The sequence below is a fragment of the Leuresthes tenuis genome, unplaced genomic scaffold (genome assembly GCF_036924035.1).
Source record: "Leuresthes tenuis unplaced genomic scaffold, fLeuTen1.0.hap1 SCAF_5, whole genome shotgun sequence".
In the NCBI taxonomy this organism is placed as follows: domain Eukaryota; kingdom Metazoa; phylum Chordata; class Actinopteri; order Atheriniformes; family Atherinopsidae; genus Leuresthes; species Leuresthes tenuis.
This window is the reverse complement of record NW_027325359.1, coordinates 29,101,193-29,125,751: the sequence shown is the minus strand read 5'-3', so window position 1 is coordinate 29,125,751 and position 24,559 is coordinate 29,101,193. Positions and strand designations below refer to the sequence as shown.

The 24,559-nt window shown below is 40.6% G+C and overlaps 3 protein-coding genes and 1 non-coding gene across 4 annotated transcripts in view; 2 read left to right on the top strand and 2 right to left on the bottom strand.

The window, feature by feature from the left end:
• Positions 1-506: 506 nt before the first annotated feature.
• Positions 507-577, top strand: trnag-gcc (transfer RNA glycine (anticodon GCC)). Its single transcript has one exon. It is a non-coding gene; the product is annotated as a tRNA-Gly (tRNA).
• A 2,985-nt stretch (positions 578-3,562) lies between these two features.
• ldhd (lactate dehydrogenase D) overlaps positions 3,563-24,559 on the top strand; it is a 36,074-nt gene continuing 15,077 nt past the window's right edge. The window contains exon 1 of the mRNA XM_072386586.1: positions 3,563-3,695. Within this exon, the coding sequence (XP_072242687.1) occupies positions 3,603-3,695 (93 nt within the window). The 5' untranslated portion in view covers positions 3,563-3,602. The remainder of the gene's footprint in view (positions 3,696-24,559) is intronic.
• On the bottom strand, positions 5,161-6,419 carry LOC140307618 (uncharacterized). Its single transcript, XM_072386585.1, has 2 exons — positions 6,321-6,419; positions 5,161-6,218 (listed from the first exon to the last, which is right to left on the bottom strand). The coding sequence occupies exons 1-2, from the start codon at positions 6,409-6,411 to the stop codon at positions 5,185-5,187; spliced, it is 1,125 nt and encodes a 374-aa protein (XP_072242686.1). The 5' UTR covers positions 6,412-6,419; the 3' UTR covers positions 5,161-5,184.
• On the bottom strand, positions 6,722-9,509 carry LOC140306498 (uncharacterized). Its single transcript, XM_072385112.1, has 6 exons — positions 9,293-9,509; positions 9,082-9,192; positions 8,867-8,935; positions 7,616-8,696; positions 6,852-7,483; positions 6,722-6,771 (listed from the first exon to the last, which is right to left on the bottom strand). The coding sequence occupies exons 1-6, from the start codon at positions 9,381-9,383 to the stop codon at positions 6,722-6,724; spliced, it is 2,034 nt and encodes a 677-aa protein (XP_072241213.1). The 5' UTR covers positions 9,384-9,509.

Below are 24,559 nucleotides of genomic sequence, written 5' to 3'. Positions count from 1 at the left end.
TTATTTAATAAGCTCGTAGTGTCCACTTCGGAAATAGGCTAATTATAAACCTCACACATTCAACTGTCGTTACATTTTATTCAAATGTTAAACTTTAGCTACATTTTATGGTGCGGTCAAAGTTAACAATAGCTAGCTAGTTATCGATATGTTAGCATACATTTAAACATTACACACTATATTTTAAAAGCAAATTCACCGGGGATAATTAAAAAAACGCTTGTTCTTAAACACCTGTCACCGTCAAAGTATTTCTAAAATCTGATTCTTCACTTCACTGAGCAACAAATAAGATTTTTAACTCTTTTCTTTACTTGTGATAAATGTTTTTTCAGCAGCTAGCTCTTTTTGTGAGATTTAATTAGTATAAGAATAGAAGCCAGGCTTCGGTTTGTGGTTTGAGGAGAAATATGCACTGAGAGAGGAGGTGTCGAAAGGAGCGAAATCCTGTCGGACATACGGGGAAGAGGGGCAAAAAAATGACGACAAAAAGAAGGCGGGATCAAGCATTGGTGGTTCAGTGGTAGAATTCTCGCCTGCCACGCGGGAGGCCCGGGTTCGATTCCCGGCCAATGCAACTCTTTTGTGCTTTTTCTCTGTCCATGCTGACAGCTGATAAGAGACAAAAAGACCTATCTAAGTCCTTTGGATGTTAAAAGAAAATGTGGACAAATTACGACAGAAAGTAATTGCATCCCACTGTCTGAGCATTAATGTTACGACTGGTTCTGAAAGCAAATTGCAGTTTTTACTGTTGGAAACTTGAGAAGTCTCTACTTGTGTACAAAGTCCATGAAAGACATCGGAAATGACGGGGAAAGATACGAAAAACGTAGTGACGACATGAATTGGTTTGTTTGTTTTAGGTTGTGTGACAGCAGGTTACGGGTGGAAAATTAAACCAAACGGACAATTTGAAGGTTAATGGTGCGGTTGTTTAAAAAAAACGACACTTGTGATGATATCTACAGGTACCTTGGACAGCCAATAAAATGCTAATTAGCATAGTTATTTAAAAAGCTCGTAGTGTCCACTTCGGAAATAGGCTAATTATAAACCTCACATATTCAACTGTCGTTACATTTTATTCAAATGTTAAACTTTAGCTGCATTTTATGGTGCGGTCAAAGTTAACAATAGCTAGCTAGTTATCGTTCTGTTAGCATACATTGAAACATTACACACTATATTTTAATGATTGTTTCTTTAACTTTATCAAACTGCAAGTGAACTTCCAATGATAAAAACAGGTGAGTGACAGGTTATCACCAAACAGAGCTTTGTTATCATGAGATAACAAACAAAAAAGCACCTTGTGATCTCCAGACAACAGCTTGATTTATAATGAAGCAATAAAACCTCCCTAAACTATTTTTTTTATAATTTAATCTGGACTTTAATACCAAATCACAGTGTATTATTTGTATTTGTGTATGTGTACTTTGCATAAAATGAGCGAGTATTTAACTGACTAATTAAAAAAACTGCAGCATTCTTGGTGAGCAGGTAAATAATTAAGCTAATTATAATGTAAAATATAAAATATTTGAATTCTAAGCTTGTTGTTTCTCATGTAAAAAATGTGACTATCTTTGAGTTCTAGGGGAAAAACACAGATTGAAATTAATTAACATTCAGATATTTTAAACTGTGATGTAATTAAAAGCGTCTTACAACAAATTTCTTGTTAAGCTCTTCATTCTTTATTTTTTCCTCAGTTGAGGACCATTAGTAAAAGTCATACAAAGCTGTTATGGTACCTTTGAGGTCTTTGATGACTGAAACCACTCATTATGGCAAGATCTGGCATCCAGAGAAGAAAGGTAATGTTCAGATGCCGATTTCAGCTCAGTGTCACCCACAGCTGGCAGGTCTACGGGGTACATGGCCTATCAGAGGGCATATCACCTAGCATGACAACAAAATTTAAAATTTAAAACAGTAGTGATTGGGATTCCACAATAAACAGTCATTAACTGTCCCAAGTGACTATTTTGGCAGCTTTCTAGCACAGATTCCCTCCACCAAACTACGTTCATAATCACGGCACTTTAAATAACATTTGCTTACACAGAAACGGAACATTGAGTGAAAGATGACTTTTTATTTTTATTACTGCCAAACTCTTAGTTCCTTGTTGTTAATATCGGCAAAGAAGTTAAATAAATTAAAGCAGGTAAATCTGATTTTGGCGACAAATCAATGTCGGGCCACACTAATCCGTGGCGATATATGGGTCATGGATATATGTATTAGAGAGCGATGTTGTTTGTACGATTAGTGAATTTTAAAAAACGATTTTGGAAAAGACTGAGGGTTTACGTGACCTGACTGTGTTTTCACACCGCATACGGGTGCAGAGCACATAAAAAACAGCTGTGTGTACTTCTAACTGGCACCTCAACATGGCAACGAAACGACACGTCAGGTTATAGCTAAAGGTAAAGAAATTACCAAATGATTAACTTACTTTATGTGGACAGGAGAAGGTGTAGCCACCACCTGTAACTTCAGACCCCGGTAAGAGACTTTGAGCCCACCTTTCTGTATCGTTTCCTTGACCTACAGCCCCACCTTCCGGTGGTAGTTTTTTTTTTCACAGTGACTCGTACAGGAATGACCGGAAACTGGTGATGCTGGTGATCAACATAAAGCATAGCCTTTTACAAAACATTTTGTGTCTTTCCGAAAGACTTTTTCGAGTATTAAGTGATGTCACACTGTGTGGTATTATCTTTACTTTCTCTCACATATTTGTATGCCAGAATATTCGGTAATTTCTCCACTAATAGTGATCAGGTAGTTTTAGATGATTCCCTGTGTAATTCAGTAGCGGCACAGCAGTTGGTAAGTACATTTAATTGTGGATTTGTGTCGTTATTCAAGGCAAGAATTTTTTATTTATGGAGTACAGTTCAACAACTGGGTCACTGAATTGCTTTACATAGAACATAACATTGTTGGAAACAAAATCTAAAGTAAATAAACTAAATAAATCATCAAAGTCCTTCTTTAAACACAATTGTAAAGTTTTTAGTCTCCATCAATCATGATGTTACACACTTTCTAATCAGCTATTCATTATTCAAAATTATATGGTAATAAATTTGTCATTCTTACACGGATCTCTGTGCATTTTCCAGTTGAATGCCACTACTTCCAACAGCCAGCAGAGTGCCGTTTGTATAATTTTGTTACCTTTAAAAAAAGTAAGTGGGGCCTTTTAGGTTCCCTTTTTTCCTTTTGGAGAGGTCACATGTCTAAATTCAGATGTGGCTTTCTTTCCCTCCAATGAAAACTGTCATACACGCTTCATCCCGATGTAACTAAGCTACATTTATATTATGTTACCTTATTACAAAAGGAATGAGTTTGATATGTTCTAACTAAAAAGTAGTTTAATTTTCAGTGAAGATATGTAACTTCAGACTTATTTAATTAAGTACCAAATTAGCTGTATAGTGTAGTGGTAAAAAGGAACAGTGAAAAGTGTCGTATTTTATTTTGAAAATGATCAAACGGAAGTATATGTTCGTGGTGCGTTTGGTTGCGTTAACTTTACTTGTTAATCACTGCGTCATTACAACAGTTCAGTGGACACTATGCTGCTCGGGTCGACATCAGGTCGCTGGTTGTTGCCTCTTCGGCGTTGTCTCCCGCTGCGTCGCAATGTTAGTTTGGAAAACTCCGCCAGGGTGAGTCATGTTTTAATTACTTTATGCTGCATTGGTTTGTTTGTTTTGGGGTTGTGTGACAGCAGGTTACGGGTGGAAAATTAAACCAAACGGACACTTTGAAGGTTAATGGTGCGGTTATTTAAGAAAAACGACAATTGTGACGATATCTACAGGTACCTCGGACAGCCAATAAAATGCTAATTAGCATAGTTATTTAATAAGCTCGTAGTGTCCACTTCGGAAATAGGCTAATTATAAACCTCACACATTCAACTGTCGTTACATTTTATTCAAATGTTAAACTTTAGCTACATTTTATGGTGCGGTCAAAGTTAACAATAGCTAGCTAGTTATCGATATGTTAGCATACATTTAAACATTACACACTATATTTTAAAAGCAAATTCACCGGGGATAATTAAAAAAAACGCTTGTTCTTAAACACCTGTCACCGTCAAAGTATTTCTAAAATCTGATTCTTCACTTCACTGAGCAACAAATAAGATTTTTAACTCTTTTCTTTACTTGTGATAAATGTTTTTTCAGCAGCTAGCTCTTTTTGTGAGATTTAATTAGTATAAGAATAGAAGCCAGGCTTCGGTTTGTGGTTTGAGGAGAAATATGCACTGAGAGAGTAGGTGTCGAAAGGAGCGAAATCCTTTCGGACATACGGGGAATGGGGGCAAAAAAATGATGGCAAAAAGAAGGCGGGATTAAGCATTGGTGGTTCAGTGGTAGAATTCTCGCCTGCCACGCGGGGGCCAGTTGCGAATAGCTGTAACAGAGTGACAGCCAATGAAATTGCAGCATTTTGGTGTTGTCCAAGGTTCTGAACCAAACTCTGAATGATGGCTGAGACCCTGGTTCAAATCCCATCTGTGACAAACCAAAACATTTATTGAATCAAATTAGCTGTTTGTATTTAATGACCTCGTATTGGTTATTGAAGACAAACAGCTATTTTGATTCAATAAATGTGAATCCCACTTTCTTAATAATTGTACTTATCATTCTCTTGGTTTTTTATTAGTATTTTAATCATTTATTGTATTATAGTGGTGGTCTATTATTTATAAACTATTGGAAATATGATTTAGTCAATCAAAAGCTATAGATGTTAATATCTATCAGCTCTCTCTCTGTATATATATCTATTCATAGATATATATTCAGGCTTAACAGTGATACAAGAGACAGTTTTGTGCACTTCAACTTTTATTATTTTAGCTAACATTTTTGCAATGGAAAATTGTTCTCAGGTCCCTCAGCACAAACATTTTAAAATACTTTTTACATGTCGATAAATCAGAATCAGAATAAACAAATACAGATATATACAGATATATTATGAAACATTTAACGCTCATTTCAATTTAAATCTTCAACTATGACTAAATTAAACTTAAATAACACTTTATATTTACATATGTGAATTTCCATATCTAGAGGCCTAGTAAACACGTGAACAGAAACAACTGATGACCATCTAGAAAAAACAACTTTTTAACTATCTTTTCTTCTCCTGTACCCATCGTTGTTTTTCTTCCTCAAAGAAAGGAGACTTGCAAAAGTCCTTCCAGCTCATTTCCTTGGTCATACCCTTATGTTGATAGAGGGCATGAACTTTTGATGGGCAGTAAATGTACTTCCCTGCCAGTCCAGGGAAGCTCGTGTGGATATGTGGGCTGTCTGGTCCCTGTTTGAGAACCATGCGGCAGAATCGGCAAAGGCGGCCAGGTTGTTGTGAGTCGGGTCTTTTTCTCTTTTTGTCTGTCTTCTCTTCCACTCTTTTCTTTGTGTCTTCCAGCTCCCTCTGAAAGAACTGAGTGGATGAAAAATCCTCAAAAGACATTTTGGGGTTAGAGAGACCCTCAGCAGCATAGATGTTGTGCACCTTTTTAGAGCAGTAGAAATACCGCACGGGCCCTTGCTGAAAGAAATAATGGACTGAGGATCCATCAGTCCCGTATCTGGACTTGGGCTGTCCACATGCGAGACAGTTCTTCGTCTGTCTTTGCTTCTGCTCTGACTGTTGCTGCTGCTGTTTTAAAACGTCTTGCACAATCTTCTCAATAGACTCTTGTGTCATAGGTGTGGGCGAAGAAGTTGCTGGAGGGTTGAATCTAACAGGCTCAATGGTGACAACTGGAACACTGGCAGTCTTACTCCCCTCAGTCAAAGAGTGCCACAGCTGCTGAGTTTCCAATAGTTTTTCAGGGCTTGTGTTCAGAGACGAACTGGCATTTATAAGCTTTGCCCGGTGCTTTATATATCGAGAGATATGTTGCCTGGTTGTGGGGTGAAGCAAGCTGTTGGGATCTGTGGCAGCCCGATAAACCAGATCTGCATATTGCTGATCCACAAGCTTCAGCATGTCTTTTTGTCCATGAAATTTCTGCAGCAACCCATCAATGGCCTCTGTCATTGGTGCTGTCCAGCGCGAATGATCCAAGACAAAGACCCGTCCACCTGTTTTAATTTTTCCAATACGGGCACTCCTTGGCGAGGATCTCAGCGGTAGAGGTACAGCATCTGCAGTTTCTGTAACAAAATTAAAAAAAAAAACAATTATTGTCTCTCAGTTTCATGTTATTCAGCCGTGATATAACGAAAAAATGTGTCTAAACAATTTTGTTCATTTACCGGCAGTGGCTAGAAGTTCCTGTTTGCTCTCCGACTGCATCTCCTGCCTTTCCGGAGCACCAGCAGAGAGGGGATGGCTGGCAGATGTCATGCCTGAAGGTAGCTGGGGGACCACATCTGGAGCTTGGACTCTGGAGGGGGTGGGTGTCTGCAGAAGTGACAGAGGCAAAAGAGCAACTTGTTCTTCACTCTTTCTGCTTCTGTGCTTCTCCCAGTCCAGAGGGACTGGGCGGCAGTCTGGCTCTCGGTATTCAAGGCCAAACCTCTCTCCAGTGTCTGTTGCTGAAAGGTGAAGTGCTGGGTATTTTTCCTGCCCCGTCACTCTTTTTGATGTGGTATTTAATTCAGCAATTAATGCTGGATCAAATACAGCAGGCAGGAGGACATCTGGCTGCTTGAGGTCAACAAGCCGCTGAAAGTTCCACCGTGCCACACCTGTCATGCCCTGTGCCTGGAACAATTCAGGGGAGACATGGGTCCCTGTGACCCACTGGGCCTGGTGGAAATGGTATCCCTCTTGCTGTGATGTACCTCGCACAGGGATCCAAAGTGGGACTTTGGCACCATCTCCAGGTACATGGTTGAGCTGGACAGTTCCACCATACCTGTACATTATCCCCGCAGACAGCTCAGGGTCACTCAAACACCCGCGGAGAATGTGCACCCTCTGTATACGCCACGTCTTCAGCATTGACGGCTTGTACATCAGGACATCATTTGGGTCTTTGGCCAGGTGAAAATGTTGAATGACCTTTTCAACCCTTTCCAACAGCTCTATGGGCTGTGGTATCTGAGTCCTGCAGTGCTCGCGTACATGCTGCTTTGTCGGACTAGCTGGATGGATGTTGCAGAACTCATAGGCTTTTTGGAGCCTTTTGAGGTCTTCCTGATCCACCACAGAGAAGGCAGCAGAGAGGAGCTGACAGAAAGTGCTGAAAAGAGGATGATGTTCCGACGTGCACTCCTGGGAAAAGCGCCTCAGGCAGTGGAACAAATCCAGTTTGACAACAATTTCTGAGTTGTAATGGGCTCGTGAGGCACATCTGTTCTGCAGGTCACCAGAGGTTGCTGCAGCAATGTGGGAAGGGGTAGTCTTCCACGCATCCCAGTCCAGATGTTCACCCGGGATGGTGTTTGGCATCTTAAATGCAGCGCAGCAATCCCTAAATGAAAGATGCAAATATGTAATATATGCTACATAATTTACCCTAACTTGATGTTGCTAAAATCTAGGCCATAACGAGCACAACATAGTAGTTTAAAAGGCAGTAAAAAGAGAAGATGACCTTTCTCACCTGTCTACCCAGTGGTATCCTGCCTTTTCCACTCCGGCGTCAGTGTACCTCTTGGCCATCCCTTTGTACATGGGTTCCAGTGACCTGTCAGATTCCGACTGAACCATCACCCAGGACACTATCATCCAGTTCTCGTTCATGATAGCGTAACTGGACATGACCCCAGATGCCAAAGTTACTTTTCTTGCAACTTTCCGGGTGTGATCAGATCTGAGCACATGCCCAAAAGTGCCTTTCAGAAACTGAGACATGGCTGGCTCTTGATGTCTGAACTCGCTGATTAAACAGTCAGTTAGGTAGAAACCAGAAACGAAGACGCCACACCAGCCATCTGGATCCTCATATTTGCCAAAAGCATAGGGTGTTATTTTCTTCCTCAGAAACTGCCCGATTGTCCTCTGGCCATGCACGCCAGCCTCAGCATCCCAAACGCTTTCTATGGCATGCAGATATGCCAAATGAGCTCGCTCATACTTGAGATGCATGAGCTCATTCACTTGCTTTGCCATGTCTGTGGGTGACTTGCCAGAGCGCCTCAGCTCATCCATTACGGACTTACAGATTGCCTTCTTGTAAGTGAGAAATGCAGGGAGAAGGTTTGTAAATCGTTTTGGTAGCTTCTCAAGCCATCGTGGACTGTCAGCAAACCAGTTCCTACGACAGGCCTTACAGCAGAGTCGTGAGGAGAAGATATAATACTGACCACTGGAGCCAACAATTACTCGAGGCCTGCCCACACCTGAAGAAACCACTTGTGGACGGGGGCAGCCATGGAGACACGGAAGGATGTAATTATTTCTTAGTCTACCCATAATGTTGCTTTCAGGTTTCCAAATGAAAAATGGATGGAGCTGGTGGAAGTTGGGCGATGGGAGCTCAGCCACTGTATCGATAAGTTCAGGCTGTGGAGGAAGACGCCACAGTGAAATCGTATTCCCTGGGTTACGCACGGGGCGAGACCCAGGCCACAGTCCAAGATCCTGAAGCTCTGTCCTCATCCACAGTTTTTGATGTTGTGAACAGTTCCAGCTGCTCATGTCATGGTCACGCTCTGGCAGAGGCACAGGGATGGGTGGTTCTCCTGAGGGAACTACCATTGAAAAATTAAGACAGACATGACACAAAAGTAATTAGAGACTTAACAAAGAGAAAGAAAGAGAAAGAAAATATACATTTTTAGGCTGAACGAGTAAAATTGCTAAAGTAGAGTAAAGAAAAACAAAAAAATGTTTACATGCTCTCTATACTTACCATCTTTACTACTCTCCTTAAAAGTAAGTGCTCTGCATACAGAGGAGCCAGTAGCACTTGTGCTGGGATCTGAAAAGAAGTGCCATCTTTATGTTATGTATTCATTCAGGATTTAAGCACGATTATGTGATAACATAATTTTTAAAGTGGTTTATTGAAATTATACTGACCTGTGCATCAAACAGATGTGTTATGGAATATTAGTGGAAACATACCTGTGAATGACTCCGGTTTCTTTGCTCTTGTGTCTTTTGAGCGCGCAGTTTCTGTCACAAGGAATGAGAGCTCTGCTGGTAGGGGCACAGGTGTCTTCCTCTTCACAGCTGCTGGGAGGAAAAAATAGAAAAATATTTAAAAAAAATACAAAAAACAACCACATATTAACCCCAACATTAGATTAAAATAACAGTATTGCATTATGTTTACCGTCAACTGTTGATGTTTGCAGTTCATCAAGTGTATCAGGTGGTCTAGACTGGGTCGAAGATGGAACTACAACAGAAAAAACATCTGTCATTCAAATATTCATGGTGAATGTAAGTGTTGATGTTAATAGGAACTCAAACAGCCATTTGCTTGCTTCTCCTGCTCTTCAGAGCTTCATAAACAATCTTTCAATTTTTTTCCACATCTAATTCGCGCACACATAGTAAACTAAATTTTTTCTCTGTCCAAGCAAGAGAAGCAATACAGGGTCCGACATAACCCAGTAAAAGTACATGCAGGGCAAGTTATGGGTAAGTCGTGGGTAAGTCAAAATTTGAAATTTGCCGAGAAGAAACCCTAAAGTTGTTTAAAAACCTACCACTGAACGTCACCAGCAGGTGACTAAACTCATCAACGCTGCCTGCCACACAATCAAATTTGAACAGGCCTTCGTCTCTTTCGCTCTTCTGAAGAAGAACAGTTTCGACATATGTATGCAGATTTAATCTTCATCCAAACGTCGACGTCGAAGGTGAGTTAAAGTTCAAAAACTAAAAGTTACACATTTGTAGTGTGTAAATTTGCTCATACAGTTTCATAGTTATGCTCATGCTGCATCTCATCTCTGTGTCAAGCAGGTGGCTTGCAGGAGCAGACAGAAGGGGCTTGGAGTGAAGACACGCCTTTTTCCTCTCACTGTTCTATATGATTGTGTTGTATGGAAAATGCATTGTTAGTTATTGACATTAGAAAGAGAAATTATTATCTGAAATGTGTAAATTGTAAAATGTAAATGAAATTAATTTAATAAATAGAAATTTAGGTTAAAAAACAAGGGTTATTTTCATTTTTGCCAGCCAGGCCAGTGAAAATACACAAGGGCCCAATAAAACTCTGATCTACTGGCCCAGGGGGCCAGCAGGAAAAAAAATGTTATGTTGAACCCTGCAATATGGCTCAGTGCATGCATTCAAGTGTTAGTAATGCTGGGCATTGCATGATTTTTTTTTTTTCAATGATAACAAAAATCTATACTCACCTTCATTTTGGTTGGATCAATTCATAGTCCTTATGACCATAAGAGTGACAGCAGCATACAAACAAATATTGAACAGGAAAATGGCCGGAACATGGCCCAAACGCAAAAACACACAGAACAAAATGAGTTAAGTTTCAGTTTTGGAGGGTCATTCATCATGTAAGAGAATCGCACTCCACTCCTGAAACCTGTTATCTAAAAACCTGTCTTTGCTCCTGATGAAAGTTCCTCTTGGGCTGCTGCCACTGATGGCACAGCAGCTGATCACAAAGAGAAACAGAGATATAAGTATTGGAAGTATTAAATTCAAGACTTACCCATCATCAATTCAGTAATCCAGCCAGTGTAATAACAACGGACTTACTGCTTTCAGGTAGGATCTTAGACGGTGAGATGCTCAACATCGCACTTTCCAGCTCCTCATCTTCATCCATCGCTGTGGTGCGGACAAGATTTAAAGTGTACAAAAAAAAGAAAAGAAGAAAAATTACTGGCACCGTTTACAATCAGTTTAAATTTAACACATATCATGCTAGATTTATTCTGAAAAATGGGAATAAGAATATTGACAAAATAACTTGCCCAGAGGTTTAGTTGGTGCACGTACTGCTGTCGGCTCAGCAGTCGTGGAAACAGAGGCACTGAGCTGCTTCTTCCGCAGGTAATGCTGCAGCTTGTGCATGCGTGTCCCTGGAAGGCAGTTCTTTTTAATAATGAAGTCTGCAAAGCCATCAGCTCTGCTGTCCCATATCTCCTTCCAGGTGCTTTTTCTACGGGAGCCGAAGCCCACCAGCTGATCATCTTCAGAAGATGCTGCTGCAACACCCTCATAATTTAGAGCAGTCTGAATCTCTGTAAAACTGAGCGCATAGTCCACAAATGTGAAGAGACTGTCTTTGTTATGCCCCTCAGTTTGACTGATTCCTAAAGCCTCTTCCTTCTGGAGATTCTTAATCAGGTACAAAGTATACCCAACATCATTCTCCAAAAGCCACCTAAAAGACTTCCCTTTATATTTGCCGAACTGTAGGATGTAGTCTCCCAGCACCTCTGTCACATCTGAGGCATCCCCCCCTCTCTGACGGACCATACTGAGAGCATTCTGTCGCACAAGCTCTGCTCTCATGGGTACAGATTTATCCTGAAGACTCTTGTCATCCTTAATGTGCTTGGCCTCAGGAGAAGGCTCCTGGAGGAGAAAACCAAGAGGCCCTTTGCGGAAAACCACTTGAAGTTTCCCAGGAAAGAACATAATTTTCTTCTGCATCTCAACCTGCGAAACAGTAAAATAAACAGTTAATTTTTTATTTCTAGATTCCACTTTAAGAAAAAAAATCAATGATATATATCTATATTTCATGTTATTTTCACATCAACTTTAATATTTTAGCTCAAAGAATAGTCCTATTAAAAACCTGTTACTCTCCATTATTTTATCCTTAAAGAGGCCAAGTAGAGAGCAGAGGCACAGGTGCATATGAGGACACAGATTTTTTAGTGTGTACAAGAAAGTAAGAGGATGGAAAAATATGTTGAGTAATTTTTTTCACTCTGCAGGTTTACTCTGATTCTATTATTCCAAAATCATTTAAAGTAATCCCTTGATAAACAGCCCACAGAGGAAAAAAGTTCTTACAGTACAGAGTTTTTACTAGTGCCTCAGCACTAGAAATCGATATTAACTGAACAGAAAGACGGTAAGATGCGTTAGCGACACAATGTGGGTGTAAGATAGTATACTGTATATTATACAGTAACAGTCTCTTAGAGCTGGCGTTACGCCAACACATCATTAAAAAAATGAATAACTCTCAAATAATGACCGGTTAGCTTACTGTTATAACATGCAAGCCCATACATGAATATGAATGAAAATTTTCATTCAACATTTTACGTATCATTTCATTCATCATTTGACGTCTCATTTCACTGCATTTTATCAGCGTTTACTATGAACTACAAACGTAAGCTGATGATGTACTTTTTAAATATCTATCCACATTAATATGTCTTACCTTTTACCGAGGAGCAGACGTGAAATTCTCGGAGCGTCAGCGTACAGTAGAGCGGTCCCGCTAATCGTGGAAATTTACTGGGAAAAAATTTAAAAGTTTGCAGCATCCTGTAGAAAAAAGCGAAACAGCGCCAAAAGACGTAGCGGTCGAAAATATATTACATCCGTAGTGATTTAGGCACTACCATAGAGAATGAATGGGATTTGGTTTAGGGCCGTTTAGCTAAACAACTCTCGGCTCCCGCGCGGGAGGCCCGGGTTCGATTCCCGGCCAATGCAACTCTTTTGTGCTTTTTCTGTCTGTCCATGCTGACAGCTGATAAGAGACAAAAAAGACCTATCTAAGTCCTTTGGATGTTAAAAGAAAATGTGGACAAATTACGACAGAAAGTAATTGCATCCCACTGTCTGAGCATTAATGTTACGACTGGTTCTGAAAGCAAATTGCAGTTTTTACTGTTGGAAACTTGAGAAGTCTCTACTTGTGTACAAAGTCCCTGAAAGACATCGGAAATGACGGGGAAAGATACGAAAAACGTAGTGACGACATGAATTGGTTTGTTTTAGGTTGTGTGACAGCAGGTTACGGGTGGAAAATTAAACCAAACGGACAATTTGAAGGTTAATGGTGCGGTTGTTTAAAAAAAACGACACTTGTGATGATATCTACAGGTACCTTGGACAGCCAATAAAATGCTAATTAGCATAGTTATTTAAAAAGCTCGTAGTGTCCACTTCGGAAATAGGCTAATTATAAACCTCACATATTCAACTGTCGTTACATTTTATTCAAATGTTAAACTTTAGCTGCATTTTATGGTGCGGTCAAAGTTAACAATAGCTAGCTAGTTATCGTTCTGTTAGCATACATTGAAACATTACACACTATATTTTAAAAGCAAGTTCACCGGGGATAATAATTTTAAAAAAAAAACGCTTGTTCTTAAACACCTGTCACCGTCAAAGTATTTCTAAAATCCGACTCTTCACTTCACAGCAATAAAGATTTTTAACTCTTTTCTTTACTTGTGATAAATGTTTTTTCAGCAGCTAGCTGTTTTTGTGAGATTAAATTAGTATAAGAATAGAAGCCAGGCTTCGGTTTCTGGTTTGAGGAGAAATATGCACTGAGAGAGGAGGTGTCGAAAGGAGAGAAATCCTTTGGGACATATGGAACGACGAGAAAAAAAATGGTGATACGAAAAACGACTAGATCAAGCATTGGTGGTTCAGTGGTAGAATTCTCGCCTGCCACGCGGGGGCCGGTTGCGAATAGCTGTAACAGAGTGACAGCCAATGAAATTGCAGCATTTTGGTGTTGTCCAAGGTTCTAACCAAACTCTGAATGATGGCTGAGACCCTGGTTCAAATCCCATCTGTGACAAACCAAAACATTTATTGAATCAAATTAGCTGTTTGTATTTAATGACCTCGTATTGGTTATTGAAGAAAAACGGCTATTTTGATTCAATAAATGTGAATTCCACTTTCTTAATAATTATACTTTTCATTCTCTTGGTTTTTTATTAGTATTTTAATCATTTATTGTATTATATTCAATTCAATTCAATTCAATTCAATTTTATTTATATAGCGCCAGATTACAACAATTGTCATCTCAAGGCACTTAAGTAATATAGTCCAATTCAAGCCAATTGGAATTCAATTCATTGTAATCATAATCCAATTAATTCATATAGAGCTAATTCAAAAAATTAATATCCTAGCTAAGGAAACCAACAGATTGCACCGAAATGTGTCTTCAGTCCAATCTCCCGTCCTGAGCGTGCCTGTGGCAACTGTGGAAAGGAACGACTCCCTTTTAACAGGAAGAAACCTCTGGCAGAACCAGACTCAGGAAGGGTGGCCATCCGCCTCGACCAGCTGGGGTTTGAGAAGACAGAAAAGAGGGAAAAGAGGGGGGAAAAACACCATAACGCCATTCAAAGGATATCTGTTGGAACAGGGAAACATAGGTTAATAACCACAATAATGTCACATGTACATAAAATCAATTTTGAAATTAAACAGGGGGAAAAAGAGAGCAAAGTGAGGAAAGGTGTGACAGATGAGGTCCCCCAGCAGTCTAAGCCTATAGCAGCTTAACTATGGGATGTTTCAGGATTACCTGAGCCATCCCTAACTATAAGCTTTATCAAAAAGAAAAGTTTTAAGCCTAATCTTAAAAGTGGAAAGGGTGTCTGCTTCCCGGACATTTACTGGCAGCTTATTCCACAAGAGAGGGGCCTGATAACTGAAGGCTCTACCTCCCATTCTACTTTTAGAAACTCTGGGAACAACAAGTAAACCTGCAGTTTGGGAGCGAAGTGCTCTGTTAGGAAAATATCTTACAATTAAATCTTTAAGATATGATGGAGCTCGGTCATTAAGAACTTTATATGTCAGAAGAAGAATCTTAAATTCTATTCTGAATTTAACAGGGAGCCAATGAAGAGAAGCTAAAACTGGAGAAACATGATCTCTCCTGTTAGTTCTCATCAGAACTCTGGCTGCAGCATTTTGGATCAGCTGGAGGCTTTTCAGAGAATATGTGGGACAGCCCAATAATAAGGAATTACAGTAGTCCAATCTTGAAGTAACAAATGCATGAACTAGTTTCTCTGCATCACCCTGAGACAGGATGTTCCTGATTTTAGCAATATTACGAAGGTGAAAGAAGGCAGTCCTAGAAACCAGTTTTATATGTGCGTCAAATGATAAATTCTGGTCAAAAATAACTCCAAGGTTCCTCACTGTAGAACTAGAAGCCAAGGAAATACCATCTAGAGTAACTATATAACTAGACAATTTCTCCCTGAAGCGCTCAGGTCCAAAGAGAACAACTTCAGTTTTGTCTGAATTTAAAAGCAGACAGTTCTGAGTCATCCAGGTCTTTATGTCTTTAAGACAGGCTTGTAGCCTGACCAACCTGTAGGTTTCATCTGGTTTCATAGATAAGTACAGCTGAGTATCATCAGCATAACAATGGAAATTTATGCCATGCTGTCTGATAATGTTACCTAATGGAAGCATGTATAAAGTAAAAAGAATCGGTCCAAGCACAGAACCCTGAGGAACTCCATGACTTACTCCAACGTGTGAGGAAGATTCCTCATTTACAAGAACAAACTGGAATCTATCAGATAAATATGACTTAAACCAGCCTAATGCAGTTCCTTTAATCCCAATAACATGTTCAAGTCTCTGTAACAGAATGCTGTGATCGATCGTATCAAATGCAGCACTGAGATCCAACAGGACAAGCACAGAAACAAGTCCGCTATCAGAGGCTAACAGGAGATCATTGGTAACTTTCACCAGTGCTGTTTCTGTGCTATGATGCACTCTGAATCCTGACTGAAACTCTTCAAACAGATTATTTCTATGTAAATGATCACAAAGTTGAACTGCAACTATTTTTTCAAGAACTTTGGACAAAAAAGGGAGATTGGATATAGGTCGATAATTAGCCAACACTTCTGAATCAAGAGTAGGTTTTTTAAGTAAAGGTTTAATTACAGCAACCTTAAAAGTCTGAGGTACATATCCTGTCAACAAAGACCGATTGATCAAATCCAATATGGAAGTGTCAATTAAGGGGAAAACCTCCTTGAACAGTCTGGTTGGGATTGGGTCTAACATACAAGTTGATGGTTTAGAAGAGACTATTGCTGTTGTTAGCTCAGAAAGATCAACTGGACAGAAACTGTCTAAATACAATTCAGGTTCGAAAGATACTTCTAAAGCTGCTCTACTTGATGATACATCAGTGATAATAATGGGAAGGATTCCATTAATCTTCTCTCTGATAGAAACAATTTTATTGATGAAGAATCTCATGAAATCATCACTGCTGAGAGTTAAAGGAATACATGGCTCAACAGAGCTCGGACTCTTTGTCAGCCTGGCAACAGTGCTGAAAAGAAACCTGGGATTATTCTTATTCTCTTCTATCAATAATGAATAATACGCAGTTCTAGCTTTACGAAGTGCTTTCTTATACGTTATTAAACTATCTTTCCAGACTAATTGAGACTCTTCTAAATTAGAGGAACGCCACTGTCTCTCCAGCTTTCTTGCAGTCTGCTTTAACGCACGCAGCTGTGAATTATACCAAGGAGCCAACCTCTTCTGACTGATTACCTTCCTTTTCAGAGGGGCAACATTGTCCAGTGTTGTACGCATTGAAGCTGTAGTGCTGTCAACAAGAGAGTCAAGTTCTACTGGAGTAAAATTTAGGTAGCCATCCTGTGTCATATCAGCACATGGCAGTGAAGAAAAGGATGATGAAATCAACTCTTTAAATCTGGTTACAGCATTCTCTGACAGACACCTTCTATATGTAGAATTCTTCTCAGAAACCGTGTAGTCAAGTAATGTAAATTCAAAAGTTATTAAAAAATGGTCAGACAAGACAGGGTTATGAGGGAACACTGTTAACTGTTCACTCTCAATGCCATAAGTCAGCACAAGGTCAAGGGTATGATTAAGGCAGTGAGTAGGTCTGTGAACACTTTGAGAAAATCCAATAGAGTCTAATATAGAATTAAAGTTAATATTTAGGCTGTCATTTTCAACATCTACATGAATATTAAAGTCACCCACTACAATGACTTTATCTGTACTCACCACTAACTGGGATAAAAACTCTGAGAATTCAGACAGAAACTCAGAATAAGGGCCAGGCGGACGATACACAACAACAAACACAAGAGGTTTTTGTGATTTCCACTTTGGGTGGGAAAAACTGAGAATCAGAGATTCAAAAGAGCTAAAACTAATCTTGGGTCTAGGACTGATTAGTAACCCTGATCTGAAGATAGCTGCCACTCCTCCTCCTCTGCCTGTGGTTCTAGGAACATGAACATTTAAATAGTCAGAGGGAGTTGATTCATTAATGCTAACATGATCCTCCTGCTGCAGCCAGGTTTCTGTAAGACAAAATATATCAATATGATGATCACAAATCAAATCATTCACTAACAGAGACTTCAAAGGGAGAGATCTAATATTCAGCAAACCACATTTAATAGTTTGATGTTTTTGTTCAGTTAAAGTTTTTGTTTTAATTTTTTTTTGCACAAGAGGATTTGCTCCTTTTGTGTTTTTTGATTGAGGGGGGGGCAGCATCAGGTGGGAAGCCGCAGAGAAGTGTGTAAGACTACAACTCTGCATCCTGGTCTCAACCTTGGGATGTCATGTTTTTGGATGACTAATAAATTCGTCCATATTTCTAGAAATGAGAGCCGCTCCTTCCAAAGTGGGATGGATGCCGTCTCTCCTCATCAGACCAGGTTTTCTCCAGAAAGATTGCCAATTATCTATGTAGCCCACGTTGTTTGCTGGACACCATCTAGACAACCAGCGATTGAATGAGGACATGCGGCTAAACATGTCATCACTGGTCAGATTTGGCAGGGGTCCAGAGAAAACTACGGAGTCCGACATTGTTTTGGCAAAATTACACACCGATGCAACATTAATTTTAGTGACCTCCGATTGGCGTAACCGGGTGTCATTACCGCCGACGTGAATAACTATTTTACCGTATTTACGTTTATCCTTAGCCAGCAGTTTTAAATAGGATTCTATGTCGCCCGCTCTGGCCCCTGGAATGCATTTGACTATGGTCGCTGGTGTCTCTAATGCCACGTTTCTGACTATAGAGCTGCCAATTACCAGGGTTTTGTCCTCAGCGGGTGTGTCGCTGAGTGGAGAAAATCTATTAGAAACGTGGACAGGTTGATGGTGAACCACGGGCTTGACTTTAGGACTATGACTCCTCTTCCTGACAGTCACCCAGCCACTCTTAAGTCCCGGCTGCTCGGGATCTGCTCGGGGACGACTAACAGAGCTAGCTACGCTAGGTGGCTCCGCACTGACTAAAGGGGCCTGGCTCGCTATCGGGTGGTTTTCAACAGTGCAGAGCCGAGCTTCCAATTCAGATAACCTTGCCTCCAAAACTACAAAAAGACTACATTTGTTACATGTACCATTACCACTAAAGGAGGCAGAGGAGTAACTAAACATCTGACACAAGGAGCAGGTGAAAGCAGGAGATAGAGGAAGAGAACTGGTAGCCATGCTAAGCTAGAGAACCAGACACACCGCTAAAAAGTGAAAAATAAAAACTAAAGATCTGTAAGAGTGAGCGTTAGAATATAACAAGTATGGGATAGAGTTAACTATGCAAGATGTGTAAATTATAGGGAGACATAAGGTGATTATTAGTAGTTCAAGAAGAGCGAGAACTGTCACAGTGCACACACACAAAGCAAAAGGGAGGGGTGCAATACGTCTTACCGCAAAGCAAAGCCGTCAGACCGTATAGTGGTGGTCTATTATTTGTAAACCATTGGAAATATGATTTAGTCAATCAAAAGCTATAGATGTTAATATCTATCAGCTCTCTCTCTCTGTATATATAGATATCTATTCATAGATATATAGTCAGGCTTAACAGTGATACAAGAGACAGTTTTGTGCACTTCAACTTTTATTATTTTAGCAATGGAAAATTGTTCTCAGGTCCCTCAGCACAAACATTTTAAAATACTTTTTACCTGTCGATAAATCAGAACAAACAAATACAGATATATTATGAAACATTTAACGCTCATTTCAATTTAAATCTTCAACTATGACTAAATTAAACTTAAATAACACTTTATATTTACATATGTGAATTTCCATATCTAGAGGCCTAGTAAACAGAAACAACTGATGACCATCTAGAAAAAAAAAACAAAAAAAAAAAAAAAAAAAAAACACACAACTTTTTAACTATCTTTTCTTCTCCTGTACCCATCGTTGTTTTTCTTCCTCAAAGAAAAAAAGACTTGCAAAAGTCCTTCCAGCTCATTTCCTTGGTCATACCCTTATGTTGATAGAGGGCATGAACTTTTGATGGGCAGTAAATGTACTTCCCTGCCAGTCCAGGGAAGCTCGTGTGGATATGTGGGCTGTCTGGTCCCTGTTTGAGAACCATGCGGCAGAATCGACAAAGACGGCCAGGTTGTTGTGAGTCGGGTCTTTTTCCTCTGTCTTCTCTTCCACTCTTTTCTTTGCGTCTTCCAGCTCCCTCTGAAAGAACTGAGTGGATGAAAAATCCTCAAAAGACATTTTGGGGTTAGAGAGACCCTCAGCAGCATAGATGTTGTGCACCTTTTTAGAGCAGTAGAAATACCGCACGGGCCCTTGCTGAAAGAAATAATGGACTGAGGATCCATCAGTCCCGTATCTGGACTTGGGCTGTCCACATGCGAGACAGTTCTTCGTCTGTCTTTGCTTCTGCTCCGACTGTTGCTGTTTTAAAACGTCTTGCACAATCTTCTCAATAGACTCTTGTGTCATAGGTGTGGGCGAAGAAGTTGCTAGAGGGTTGAATCTAACAGGCTCAATGGTGACAACTGGAACACTGGCAGTCTTACTCCCCTCAGTCAAAGAGTGCCACAGCTGCTGAGTTTCCAATAGTTTTTCAGGGCTTGTGTTCAGAGACGAACTGGCATTTATAAGCTTTGCCCGGTGCTTTATATATCGAGAGATATGTTGCCTGGTTGTGGGGTGAAGCAAGCTGTTGGGATCTGTGGCAGCCCGATAAACCAGATCTGCATATTGCCGATCCACAAGCTTCAGCATGTCTTTTCGTCCATGAAATTTCTGCAGCAACCCATCAATGGCCTCTGTCATTGGTGCTGTCCAGCGCGAATGATCCAAGACAAAGACCCGTCCACCTGTTTTAATTTTTCCAATACGGGCACTCCTTGGCGAGGATCTCAGCGGTAGAGGTACAGCATCTGCAGTTTCTGTAACAAAATTTAAAAAAAAAAAAAAAAAGTCTCTCAGTTTCATGTTATTCAGCCGTGATATAATGAAAAAATGTGTCTAAACAATTTTGTTCATTTACCGGCAGTGGCTAGAAGTTCCTGTTTGCTCTCCGACTGCATCTCCTGCCTTTCCGGAGCACCAGCAGAGAGGGGATGGCTGGCAGACGTCATACCTGAAGGTAGCTGGGGGACCACATCTGGAGTTTGGACTCTGGAGGGGGTGGGGGTCTGCAGAAGTGACAGAGGCAAAAGAGCAACTTGTTCTTCACTCTTTCTGCTTCTGTGCTTCTCCCAGTCCAGAGGGACTGGGCGGCAGTCTGGCTCTCGGTATTCAAGGCCAAACCTCTCTCCAGTGTCTGTTGCTGAAAGGTGAAGTGCTGGGTATTTTTCCTGCCCCGTCACTTTTTGATGTGGTATTTAATTCAGCAATTAATGCTGGATCAAATACAGCAGGCAGGAGGACATCTGGCTGCTTGAGGTCAACAAGCCGCTGAAAGTTCCACCGTGCCACACCTGTCATGCCCTGTGCCTGGAACAATTCAGGGGAGACATGGGTCCCTGTGACCCACTGGGCCTGGTGGAAATGGTAACCCTCTTGCTGTGATGTACCTCGCACAGGGATCCAAAGTGGGACTTTGGCACCATCTCGAGGTACGTGGTTGAGCTGGACAGTTCCACCATACCTGTACATTATCCCCGCAGACAGCTCAGGGTCACTCAAACACACGCGGAGAATGTGCACCCTCTGTATACGCCACTTCTTCAGCATTGACGGCTTGTACATCAGGACATCATTTGGGTCTTTGGCCAGGTGAAAATGTTGAATGACCTTTTCAACCCTTTCTAACAGCTCTATGGGCTGTGGTATCTGAGTCCTGCAGTGCTCGCATACATGCTGCTTTGTCGGACTAGCTGGATGGATGTTGCAGAACTCAGGCTTTTTGGAGCCTTTTGAGGTGTTCCTGATCCACCACAGAGAAGGCAGCAGAGAGGAGCTGACAGAAAGTGCTGAAAAGAGGATGATGTTCCGACGTGCACTCCTGGGAAAAGCGCCTCAGGCAGTGGAACAAATCCAGTTTGACAACAATTTCTGAATTGAAATGGGCTCATGAGGCACATCTGTTCTGCAGGTCACCAGAGGTTGCTGCAGCAATGTGGGAAGGGGTAGTCTTCCACGTATCCCAGTCCAGATGTTCACCCGGGATGGAGTTTGGCATCTTAAATGCAGCGCAGCAATCCCTAAGTGAAAGATGCAAACATGTAATATATGCTACATAATTTACCCTAACTTGATGTTGCTAAAATCTAGGCCATAACGAGCACAACATAGTAGTTTAAAAAGCAGTAAAAAGAGAAGATGACCTTTCTCACCTGTCTACCCAGTGGTATCCTGCCTTTTCCACTCCGGCGTCAGTGTACCTCTTGGCCATCCCTTTGTACATGGGTTCCAGTGACCTGTCAGATTCGGACTGAACCATCACCCAGGACACTATCATCCAGTTCTCGTTCATGATAGCGTAACTGGACATGACCCCAGATGCCAAAGTTACTTTTCTTGCAACTTTCCGGGTGTGATCAGATCTGAGCACATGCCCAAAAGTGCCTTTCAGAAACTGAGACATGGCTGGCTCTTGATGTCTGAACTCGCTGATTAAACAGTCAGTTAAGTAGAAACCAGAAACAAAGACGCTACACCAGCCATCTGGATCCTCGTAATATGCCAAAAGCATAGGATGTTATTTTCTTCCTCAGAAACTGCCCGATTGTCCTCTGGCCATGCACGCCAGCCTCAGCATCTCAAACGCTTTCTATGGCATGCAGATATGTCAAATGAGCTCGCTTATACTTGAGATGCATGAGCTCATTCACTTGCTTTGCCATGTCTGTGGGTGACTTGCCAGAGCGCCTCAGCTCATCCATTACGGACTTACAGATTGCCTTCTTGTAAGTGAGAAATGCAGGGAGAAGGTTTGTAAATCATTTTGGTAGCTTCTCAAGCCATCGTGGACTGTCAGCAAACCAGTTCCTACGACAGGCCTTACAGCAGAGTTGTGAGGAGAAGATATAATACTGGAGCCAACAATTACTTAAGGCCTGCCCACACCTGAAGAAACCACCTGTGGATGGGGACAGCCATGGAGACACGGAAGGATGTAATTATTTCTTAGTCTACCCATATTGTTGCTTTCAGGTTTCCAAATAAAATTTTTAAAAAAAAAATGGATGGAGCTGGAAGAAGTTGGGCTCAGCCACTGTATCGATAAGTTCAGGCTGTGGAGGAAGACGCCACAATGAAATCGTATTCCCTGGGTTACCCACGGGGCGAGACCCAGGCCACAGCCAAGATCCTGAATTTCTGTCATCATCCACAGTTTGATGTTTGGAACAGTGCCAGCTGCTCATGTCATGGTCACGCTCTGGCAGAGGCACAGGGATGGGTGGTTCTCCTGAGGGAACTACCATTGAAAAATTAAGGCAGACATGACACAAAAGTAATTAGAGACTTAAGAGAAAGAAAATATACATTTTTAGGCTGAATGAGTAAAGTTGCTAAAGTAAAGAAAAACAAAAATGTTTATATGCCTTCTATACTTACCATCTTTACTACATTCCTTAAAAATGTCAGGATTGATGGAGGAGGGTAGGACCCAGATGCAGAACTTCAAAAAAAAAAAAAAAAAGGAGGTTCATTCCAAAAAGACAAGGAGCAAGAACAAAAAGCACAGCTGAGCCGGATTATCGAAAATACTTAAACGGGGTTAGCAAAACAAGACAATGGATAAACAAGGCTATGGAAATCAAGACTATGAGGCAAAACCAGACTTAGCATTTGTGACTGTGACATGAAGGTTGAGTGAGGATTCTGCAAAGACTGGGACTGAACCTGGAAACTAAATGCTGTGGGGAAGTGATTGGTGATGATGTGCAGCTGTGGAACAGAAAACAGGTGACCAGAGTGAAACTAAGTGGCAGGGAAAAAACATGACAAGAACCTGAAAACAAGAATATTAAAACCTAAACCGTGACAAAAAGTAAGTGCTCTGCATACAGAGGAAAGCAGTAGCACTTGTGTTGTGATCTGAAAAGAAGTGCCATCTTTTTGTTATGTATTTATTCAGGATTTAAGCACAATTATGTGATAACATAATATTTAAAGTGGTTATTAAAATTATACTGACCTGTCAAACAGATGTGTTATGGAATATTAGTGGAAACATACCTGTGAATGACTCCAGTTTCTTTGCTCTTGTGTCTTTTGAGCCTGCAGTTTCTGTCACAAGGAATGACAGCTCTGCTGGTAGGGGCACAGGTCTTCCTTTTCACAGCTGCTGGGAGAAAAATAGAAAAATATAAAAAAAAAAAAAACAACAACCACATATTCACTCCAATATTTTATTAAAATAACAGTATTGCATTATGTTTACCGTCAACTGTTGATGTTTGCAGTTCATCTAGTGTATCAGGTGGTCTCGACTGGGTTAAAAATGGAACTACAAAAGAAAAAACATCTGTCATTCAAATATTCATGGTGAATGTAAGTGTTAATGTTACTAGGAAGTCAAACAGCCATTTGCCTGCTTCTCCTGCTCTTCAGAGCTTCATAAACAATCTTTCAATTTTTTTCACATCTAATTCGCACACACATAGTAAACTAAATTTATTCTCTGTCCAAGCAAGAGAAGCAATACAGGGTCCGACATAACCCATGGCCCAGGGCCAGTAAAAGTACATGCAGGGCAAGTTATGGGTAAGTCATGGGTAAATCAAAATTTTAAATTTGCCGGGAAGAAACCTTAAAGTTGTTTAAAAACCTACCACTGAGCGTCACCAGCAGGTGACTAAACTCATCAACGCTGCCGGCCACACAATCAAATTTGAACAGGCCTTCGTCTCTTTCGCTCTTCTGAAGAAGAACAGTTTCGACATATGTATGCAGATTTAATCTTCGTCCAGACGTTGACGTCGAAGGTGAGTTAAAGTTCAAAAACTAAAAGTTACAAATTTGTAGTGTGTAAATTTCTTCAAATAGTTTCATAGTGCTCATACTGCATCTCATCTCTGTGTCAAGCAGGTGTTGTACGGAAGATACATTGTTAGTTATTGACATTAGAAAGAAAAATTATTTTCTGAAATGTGTAGATTGTAAAATGGAAATTAAATTAGTTTAATAAATACAAATTTACAAGGGTTATTTTCATTTTTCACAGCCAGGCCAGTGAAAATACACAAGGGCCCAATAAAACCCTGATCTACTGGCCCAGGGGGCCAGCAGGGAAAATTTTTTGCACCCAGCAATATGGCTCAATGCATGCAATGCATTTTTAGTGATAACAAAAATCTATACTCACCCTCATTTTGGTTGGATTAATTCATAGTCCTTATGACAA

Coding starts and splice junctions, on each gene's coding strand:
- LOC140307618 (XM_072386585.1), bottom strand. CDS start 6,411: ATGACATCTGCCAGCCATCCCCTCTCTGCTGGTGCTCCGGAAAGGCAG. Junction 6,219..6,320: donor GGAACTTCTAGCCACTGCCG/GTAAATGAACAA, acceptor ATTTTGTTACAG/AAACTGCAGATGCTGTACCT.
- LOC140306498 (XM_072385112.1), bottom strand. CDS start 9,383: ATGACAGATGTTTTTTCTGTTGTAGTTCCATCTTCGACCCAGTCTAGA. Junction 7,484..7,615: donor GGATACCACTGGGTAGACAG/GTGAGAAAGGTC, acceptor TCTTTCATTTAG/GGATTGCTGCGCTGCATTTA. Junction 6,772..6,851: donor ACTTTGGATCCCTGTGCGAG/GTACATCACAGC, acceptor GAATTGTTCCAG/GCACAGGGCATGACAGGTGT.